The 10,306-nt window shown below is 38.6% G+C and overlaps 1 protein-coding gene across 3 annotated transcripts in view; it reads right to left on the reverse strand.

Annotated features, from left to right (window-relative positions):
- The window catches only part of ITGBL1 (integrin subunit beta like 1), a 221,731-nt gene that overhangs the window by 88,979 nt on the left and 122,446 nt on the right, over positions 1-10,306 (reverse strand). For all 3 annotated transcript variants that reach the window (XM_007461525.1, XM_007461527.1, XM_007461526.1), the window contains one exon: positions 2,319-2,465. In XM_007461525.1, coding sequence (XP_007461587.1) covers positions 2,319-2,465 — 147 coding nt within the window. The remainder of the gene's footprint in view (positions 1-2,318; positions 2,466-10,306) is intronic.

Here is a 10,306-nt window from a genome sequence, read left to right on the forward strand (position 1 = left end):
TCTATACATATCAACACCTTTTTAATAAAATAAACTTTAAATATAAGCTATTGCTTAAAAATGGGAGCTAAATAACTTAATGAATCTCTAGAAAGGTAGGAGACAAATATGTGTTTGTCAGAGTTTATTAAACATTGATATATAAAGTCCACAGATAATTCTCTTGCACTAGCATTATATAAAAAAATTTCAAGACAAATGAGAAACCACTGGCAAATATATACATACACATATGTGTGTGTATATATATATCTACTTAAAGTCATTTTCTATGTTTGAGATATGTTTTATATGCTTTTAAAATTTTTCCATTGTATAATTTATTTTTATTTATTTTTTTAAATAAATGTATTTATTTATTTATTTTTGGCTGCGTTGGGTGTTTGTTGCTGCTCGCTGGCTTTCTCTAGTGGCAGTGAGCAGGGGCGACTCTTCATTGCGGTGCGTGGGCTTCTCATTGCAGTGGCTTCTCTTGTTGCGGAACACAGCCCCTAGGCACGTGGGCTTCAGTAGTTGCAGCAGGCAGGCTCTGTAGCTATAGCTCATGGGCTCTAGAGCACAGGCTCAGTAGTTGTGGCACACGGGCTTAGTTGCTCTGCAGCACGTGGGATCTTCCTGGACCAGGGCTTGAACCCGTGTCCCCTGAATTGGCAGGTGGATTCTTAACCACTGCGCCACCAGGGGAGTCCTATAATTTATTATTTTTAGCAATAAATAATACCAGTAGTCCGAGGAATACTGATTTTTAGTTTTTGTTATTTTAAGAGCATAACAGGCTTACTCAAGCACTATAATCACAATATTTTATTAACGCTGGTAGAACATTGCTTCCAGCCTGGGAGTATTAATGAAAGATGGGGCAATTCAGAAATGCTTCTGAAATTAAAAATTCCTTCTACCCATATCCTATCATTCTCCTTATAATCATTAAGGATGAATATCAGAGTATGAGAAAATACTATGTTACAAATAATCTTGGAGACTTTGGGAGTTTTCTGCACCCCCCCAAAAGAAAACTATAAGTAATGAAAAAGACATATGATAACAAATAATGGTGAGGATGTTGAGAAACTGGAACCTTCATACACTTCTGGAGGGAATGTAAAATGGTATAGTCACTTTAAAGACAGTTTTGTGGTACCTCAAAAAGTTAAACATAGAGTTACCATATGACCCAGCAATTCCCCTCATGGGTAGATATCCAAGAGAAATCAAAAGCACACGTCCACACAAAAACTTGTACATAAATATGCACAGAACATTATTTACGATGGCCCAAAAGGAGAAACAACCCAAATGTTCATTAGCAGATGAATGGATTAACAAACGTGCTATATCCATACAAATGAATATTACTCAGCCATAAAGTGAATGAAGTACTGACACATGATACAACATTGAAAACATTAAGCTAAGTGAAAAAAGAAACAGGAGAAAAAGAACACGTATTTCATATTTCTATGTGAAATATCCAGATGAGGCAAATCCACAGAGACAGGAAGCAGATTAATGGTTTCTAGGGGCTAAGTGGAGAGGATAGTGGGGAGTGCCCAGGAAGGGTACAGAGTTTCTTTCTGTGATGAGGAAAATGTTTAGGAATGAGGCAGTGGTGATGGTTGGGTATTGTGTGAATATACTAAAAAAACCCACTAAGTTGTATACTTTAAAAGAGTGAATTTTATGACATTTGAATTATATCTCAATTTAAAAATTCACTTTTCAAAAAACAGTTACCCTGCAACATAAAATTAAATTTCTGATCTAACATTCAGATAAAGGAAATCTTTCTCCTTTTCCTTTTCATGAATAAAATTTGGAATAACTTCAATTACCAGTACCTCTGAAAGCAAATTTCACATTAACTTTGCCATTTTCATGTGAGAGGTGAAATTGTATTTCTTATTTTGATAAATCAAAAAGAATGAAACCAGCTTTCCCCAGATGAATTCTTCCTTCTTCTCCAATTTGTACTGATCTGATAGCAAGAGCACACCTGAGGCTACATGCCGTCTAAGACAAGAAAAGCTTATTCCAAGCTATCTGTCTATACAATACTTTTTCAAAACCCAACAGTACAACTCAGTAGGATGTTATTAAGTTTCAGAAATGTCAGTGGACAATTAGATGATCTTATTGAGAAAGCTCTGAGCAAATATCCAAACTGTTTTTTTTCTTTTTTAACGTAGCATTGAACTGAATAGAAACTGAACAGACCTCAGAGCTAAAATCTCAGCTACCTTTTAAATAAGATACATGTGAACTAAATTCATTTGACTCACAGGAGGCGATGGGTCACAGGGCCTGAGACCCTCACTTACCCCTTCCAGAGCAAGGCAGAGCAGAGCTTCCCTGGCATTTCTTGATGCTCTCCTCAGCTGACAGCGGGCAGGAACGTGGGTGCTCGCACTTTTTCCCATACCAGCCTACTTTGCAGTCACATCTTCCACAGTTACACTGCCCGTGACCTTCACAATGGGAGTAATAATATATATGTTATTGTATTTATGAGCCATACATATATATATATATATATGCACATGTATATGAGAAAAATATACCAAAGCCAGAATTAACTTTCATTTCAACAGTGAATGTCACAAATGAGTCACGATCTCAATTAAGCACAATGTAAAACATTAAGGCAAAACCCCATTTTTCTCAATGTTCTTAAATACCTGATCTAGGTATATTGATTGATCACAGGGAAAGAAAAGCAACAACTCCAGATCAGATAAACAGGTTCATAGGGCTATCAACTTGAATCTTTCAAAATCCAAGTGCATGAGATTGAATTAGTCTGCGGCGGGCTAAAAGGAGGATTTGATGAATTGGGCAATTAATTCACGTGGAGGAGAGCCATAGGAAATGGAAAACAATTTGTTTTTGAAACAGGGTCTTAGTTTCTAGAGTCCCTCACACTTTATTTTCATTATCTTTTTACTACACACTACATGCTTAGCCTACAGACCCTTAGCTTAAAACCAGTAACCTGTGTGGAGTTCGCAACCCTTGAAGACTAATTTCCTATACACAAAAGAGGTCAGGAAAGATATTAAATTTACATGGGCACAGAGCCTGTACAGAACTGTGACAAATACTGATATGGTATAGCATAAGATAGACCAAGTTATCAATCAAATGAGTAGGTTCAAATCCTGACCCTGTTCCCTACAGAGTAGGGCTGCTCAAATGACAACCTCGTTGAGGTTTAGTTCTTCATTTTAAATCGGATTATCTATCCACATTTATCAGGAAGTACATAATATATCTTAAAATGCTACATAAAAGTGAGCAATTTTTATTTTTATTCACTTGAGCCCACATATACAACCAAGTAGGAATAGAAAGGAAAGCACGGTAATTTAGCTGAGCTTTTCTTAACTCCTAATAACCATTCAGATACTCATTATTACAGATGCAATGTAAAGTAGATTTCTATAATTTCTCCAAAAATGTATGAAGAATTTTAAAGGAAGTGGAATTACACTTTCTTTAAGTAAATCAAATATAATGCTAATAAATAACAATCGCTGCTATTTTGTATTTGGCATCTGATATTAATATATATCACACAATATGGAAACTGGTATGGACCAGTCTTCAGGGAAGGCTGAAGAGCCTTCAGCCTTTAGAGCAAAATTTGCAAACAGAGCTATGTTGCTAATGCATAAATAAATAAGTTTTTAAAACAAAATCTTTAACGTTTAAAGTACAATCAATTCTGCTGTTTTATGGGAGCCAGTGGCTTTGAAATTCTTGGAGACGAGGTTTCATTTCAAGGGCAGTTAGATCTGCCATGAGGATGCTGGACAAAGTACAAAACATGCTGCCATTTGTGGAAGACAAATTGACACTTCAACAATAAAACTGAAAAACAGAGTTAGATTGAAAGGGGAAAAAAGCTTTACTCTTGAAACTTTAAAATAGCTGTGAAAGTTAGAAGAAAACATCCAGTAGGTGAGGATGCCAGGAAATCTGTAACTACCCAAGAGGATGCCACCTGCTGCTGCAGGTGCTTGGAATTCACAGGCAGTGAAGGTCCTGATCCCTCGGCACCCGGAATAAAGTAGGAACCTGTGAGGAAGGAGACAGGGACTGAAGGGAGAACGTTCTCAAGTTCTGTAGTTGGTTTAAGAGCAGCCATTACCTTCTATCTGAGGTTCATTCATATGTCAACATTAAAAAAGAACTGTGGAGGGCTTCCGGCAAGATGGCGGAGGACTAGGACGCGGAGATCGCCTTCCTCCCCACAGATACACCAGAAATACATCTACACGTGGAGCAACTCCGGCACAGCACCTACTGAACGCTGGCAGAAGACCTGACCCCCCTAAAGGAGAGGGGATTAAGAACGCTGCTTAAAGGAGCTCCAGAGACGGGCGCGAGCCGCGGCTGACAGCGTGGACCCCAGAAACGGGCTTGAGACGCTAAGGCTGCTGCTGCCGCCACCAAGAAGCCTGTGTGCGAGCACAGGTCACTGTCCACACCCCCCTTCCGGAGAGCTTGTGCAGCCCGCCACGGCCAGGGTCCCGGGATCCAGGGTCAACTCTTCCGGGAGAACGCACGGCGCGCCTCAGGCTGGTGCAACGACACGCCGCCGCGACGTCTCGCCGGCCTCTGCCGCCGCAGGCCCGCCCCGCACTCCGTGCCCCTCCCTCCCCGAATCAGCGGCTCCTTTAACCCCATCCTGTCTGAGCGGAAAAACAGATGCCCTCCGGCGACCTACACGCAGAGGCGGGGCCAAATACAAAGCTGAGCCCCGGGAGCTGTGCGAACACAGAAGACAAAAGGAAATCTCTCCGAGCAGCCTCAGAAGCAGCGGATTAAAGCTCCACAATAAACTTGATGTACCTGCATCTGTGGAATACCTAAATAGACAACAATCATCCCAAATTGAGGAGGTGGACTTTGAGACCAAGATTTATGGGTTGTTCCCCTTTTCCTCTTTTTGTGAGTGTGTATGTGTATGCTTCTGTGTGAGATTTTGTCTGTATAGCTTTGCTTCCACCATTTATCCGAGGGTTCTATCCGTCCTTTTTTTTTAAATTTTTTTTCTTAATAATTACTTTTTATTTTAATAAATTTATTTTATTTTACTTTTTCTTTGTTCTTTCTTTCCTTCCTTCCCTCCTTTGGACAACGAATCACCCCAAATTGAGGAGGTGGACTTTGAGAGCAAGATTTATGATTTTTTTTCCCCTTTTCCTCTTTTTGTGAGTGTGTGTGTATGCTTCTGTGTGAGATTTTGTCTGTATAGCTTTGCTTCCACCATTTGTCCTAGGGTTCTACCTGTCTGGTTTTTTTTTTCTCTCTTAATAATTATTTTTTTATTTTAATAACTTTATTATATTTTATCTTATTTCATTTTATCTTCTTTCTTTTTTTCCTTCCTTCCCTCATTCCTTCCCTCCTTCCTCTCTCCCTCCCTCCCTCCGTCCCTCCCTCCATCCCTTCTATCTTTCTTTCTTTCTTTCTTTCTTTCTACTTCTACTAATTCTTTCTTTCTACTTTTTCTCCCTTTTATTTTGAGCCATGTGGATGAAAGGCTCCTGGTGCTGCAGCCAGGAGTCAGTGCTGTGCCTCTGACGTGGGAGAGCCAACTTCAGGACACTGGTCCACAAGAGACCTACCAGCTCCACAAAATATCCAACGGCGAAAATCTCCCAGAGATCTCCATCTCAACACCAGCACCCAGCTTCACTCAATGACCAGCAAGCTACAGTGCTGGACATCCTATGCCAAGCAACTAGCAAGACAGGAACACAACCCCACGCATTAGCAGAGAGGCTGCCTAAAATCATAATAAGTCCACAGACACCCCAAAACACACCACCAGACGTGGACCTGCCCACCAGAAAGACAAGATCCAGCCTCATCCACCTGAACACAGGCACTAGTCCCCTCCACCAGGAAGCCTACACAACCCACTGAACCAACCTTAGCCACTGGGGACAGACATCAAAAACAACGGGAACTACGAACCTGCAGCCTGCAAAAAGGAGATCCCAAACACAGTAAGATAAGCAAAATGAGAAGACAGAAAAACACACAGCAGATGAAGGAGCAAGATAAAAACCCACCAGACCTAACAAATGAAGAGGAAATAGGCAGTCTACCTGAAAAAGAATTCAGAATAATGATAGTAAAGATGATCCAAAATCTTGGAAATAGAATGGAGAAAATGCAAGAAACATTTAACAAGGACCTAGAAGAACTGAAGATGAAAGAAACAACGATGAACAACACAATAAATGAAATGAAAAATACTAGACATGGGATCAATAGCAGAATAACTGAGGCAGAAGAACGGATAAGTGACCTGGAAGATAAAATAGTGGAAATAACTACTGCAGAGCAGAATAAAGAAAAAAGAATGAAAAGAACTGAGGACAGTCTCAGAGACCTCTGGGACAACATTAAACGCACCAACATTCGAATTATAGGGGTTCCAGAAGAAGAAGAGAAAAAGAAAGGGACTGAGAAAATATTTGAAGAGATTATAGTTGAAAACTTCCCTAATATGGGAAAGGAAATCGTTAATCAAGTCCAGGAAGCACAGAGAGTCCCATACAGGATAAATTCAAGGAGAAATACGCCAAGACACATATTAATCAAACTGTCAAAAACTAAATACAAAGAAAGCATATTAAAAGCAGCAAGGGAAAAACAACAAATAACACACAAGGGAATCCCCATAAGGTTAACAGCTGATCTCTCAGCAGAAACTCTACAAGCCAGAAGGGAGTGGCAGGACATACTGAAAGTGATGAAGGAGAAAAACCTGCAACCAAGATTACTCTACCCAGCAAGGATCTCATTCAGATTTGATGGAGAAATTAAAACCTTTACAGACAAGCAAAAGCTGAGAGAGTTCAGCACCACCAAACCAGCTTTACAACAAATGCTAAAGGAACTTCTCTAGACAAAAACACAAGAGAAGGAAAAGTCCTATAATAACGAACCCAAAACAATTTAGAAAATGGGAATAGGAACATACATATCGATAATTACCTTAAATGTAAATGGACTAAATGCTCCCACCAAAAGACACAGATTGGCTGAATGGATACAAAAACAAGACCCATATATATGCTGTCTACAAGAGACCCACTTCAGACCTAGAGACACATACAGACTGAAAGTAAGGGGATGGAAAAAGATATTCCATGCAAATGGAAACCAAAAGAAAGCTGGAGTAGCAATTCTCATATCAGACAAAATAGACTTTAAAATAAGGACTATCAGAAGAGACAAAGAAGGACACTACATAATGATTAAGGGATCGATCCAAGAAGAAGATATAACAATTGTAAATATTTATGCACCCAACATAGGAGCACCTCAATACATAAGGCAAAAACTAGCAGCCATAAAAGGGGAAATCGACAGTAACACATTCATAGTAGGGGACTTCAACACCCCACTTTCACCAATGGACAGATCATCCAAAATGAAAATAAATAAGGAAACACAAGCTTTAAATGATACATTAAACAAGATGGACTTAATTGATATTTATAGGACACTCCATCCAAAAACAACAGAATACACATTTTTCTCAAGTGCTCATGGAACATTCTCCAGGATAGATCATATCTTGGGTCACAAATCAAGCCTTGGTAAATTTAAGAAAATTGAAATTGTATCAAGTATCTTTTCCGACCACAACGCCATGAGACTAGATATCAATTATAGGAAAAGATCTGTAAAAAAAACAAACACATGGAGGCTAAACAATACACTACTTAATAATGAAGTGATCACTGAAGAAATCAAAGAGGAAATAAAAAAATACCTAGAAAGCAATGACAATGGAGACACGAAGATCCAAAATCTATGGGATGCAGCGAAAGCAGTTCTAAGAGGGAAGTTTATAGCAATACAATCCTACCTTAAGAAACAGGAAACATCTAAAATAAACAACCTAAACTTGCACCTAAAGCAATTAGAGAAAGAAGAACAAAAAATCCCCAAAGTTAGCAGAAGGAAAGAAATCATAAAAATCAGATCAGAAATAAATGAAAAAGAAATTAAGGAAACAATAGCAAAGATCAATAAAACTAAAAGCTGGTTCTTTGAGAAGATAAACAAAATTGATAAACCATTGGCCAGACTCATCAAGAAAAAAAGGGAGAAGACTCAAATCAATAAAATTAGAAATGAAAAAGGAGAAGTAACAACTGACACTGCAGAAATACAAAGGCTCATGAGAGATTACCTCTCATGCACCTCTATGCCAATAAAAAGGACAACCTGGAAGAAATGGGCAAATTCTTAGAAATGCACAACCTGCCAAGACTGAATCAGGAAGAAATAGAAAATATGAACAGACCAATCACAAGCACTGAAATTGAAACTGTGATTAAAAATCTTCCAACAAACAAAAGCCCAGGACCAGATGGCTTCACAGGCGAATTCTATCAAACATTTAGAGAAGAGCTAACACCTATCCTTCTCAAACTCTTCCAAAATATAGCAGAGGGAGGAACACTCCCAAACTCATTCTACGAGGCCACCATCACCTTGATACCAAAACCAGACAAGGATGTCACAAAGAAAGAAAACTACAGGCCAATATCACTGATGAACATAGATGCAAAAATCCTCAACAAAATACTAGCAAACAGAATCCAACAGCACATTAAAAGGATCATACACCATGATCAAGTGGGGTTTATTCCAGGAATGCAAGGATTCTTCAATATACGCAAATCTATCAATGTGATTAACCATATTAACAAATTGAAGGAGAAAAACCATATGATCATCTCAATAGATGCAGAGAAAGCTTTTGACAAAATTCAACACCCATTTATGATAAAAACCCTGCAGAAAGTAGGTGTAGAGGGAACTTTCCTCAATATAATAAAGGCCGTATATGACAAGCCCACAGCCAACATCATCCTCAATGGCGAAAAACTGAAAGCATTTCCACTAAGGTCAGGAACAAGACAAGGTTGCCCACTCTCACCACTCTTATTCAACATAGTTTTGGAAGTTTTAGCCACAGCAATCAGAGAAGAAAAGGAAATAAAAGGAATCCAAATCGGAAAAGAAGAAGTAAAGCTGTCACTGTTTGCAGATGACATGATACTATACATAGAGAATCCTAAAGATGCTACCAGAAAACTACTAGAGCTAATCAATGAATTTGGTAAAGTAGCAGGATACAAAATTAATGCACAGAAATCTCTGGCATTCCTATATACTAATGATGAAAAATCTGAAAGTGAAATCAAGAAAACACTCCCATTTACCATTGCAACAAAAAGAATAAAATATCTAGGAATAAACCTACCTAAGGAGACAAAAGACCTGTATGCAGAAAATTATAAGACACTGATGAAAGAAATTAAAGATGATACAAACAGATGGAGAGATATACCATGTTCTTGGATTGGAAGAATCAACATTGTGAAAATGACTCTACTTCCCAAAGCAATCTATAGATTCAATGCAATCCCTATCAAACTACCACTGGCATTTTTCACAGAACTAGAACAAAAAATTTCACAATTTGTATGGAAACACAAAAGACCCCGAATAGCCAAAGCAATCTTGAGAACAAAAAATGGAGCTGGGAGGAATCAGCTCCCTGACTTCAGACTATACTACAAAGCTACAGTAATCAAGGCAGTATGGTACTGGCACAAAAACAGAAAGATAGATCAGTGGAACAGGATAGAAAGCTCAGAGATAAACCCATGCACATATGGTCCCCTTACCTTTGATAAAGGAGGCAGGAATGTACAGTGGAGAAAGGACAGCTTCTTCAATAAGTGGTGCTGGGAAAACTGGGCAGGTACATGTAAAAGTATGAGATTAGGTCACTCCCTAACACCGTACACAAAAATAAGCTCAAAATGGATTAAAGACCTAAATGTAAGGCCAGAAACTATCAAACTCTTAGAGGAAAACATAGGCAGGACACTCTATGACATAAATCACAGCAAGATCCTTCTTGACCCATCTCCTAGAGTAATGGAGATAAAAACAAAAATAAACAAATGGGACCTAATGAAACTTCAAAGCTTTTGCACAGCAAAGGAAACCATAAACAAGAACAAAAGACAACCCTCAGAATGGGAGAAAATCTTTGCAAATGAATCAACTGACAAAGGATTAATCTCTAAAATTTACAGGCAGCTCATGCAGCTCAATAACAAAAAAATAAACAACCCAATCCAAAAATGGGCAGAAGACCTAAATAGACATTTCTCCAAAGAAGATATACAGACTGCCAACAAACACATGAAAGAATGCTCAACATCATTAATCATTAGAGAAATGCAAATCAAAACTACAA

This window comes from Lipotes vexillifer, unplaced genomic scaffold (assembly GCF_000442215.2).
Source record: "Lipotes vexillifer unplaced genomic scaffold, Lipotes_vexillifer_v1.1 scaffold655, whole genome shotgun sequence".
Taxonomy (NCBI): domain Eukaryota; kingdom Metazoa; phylum Chordata; class Mammalia; order Artiodactyla; family Lipotidae; genus Lipotes; species Lipotes vexillifer.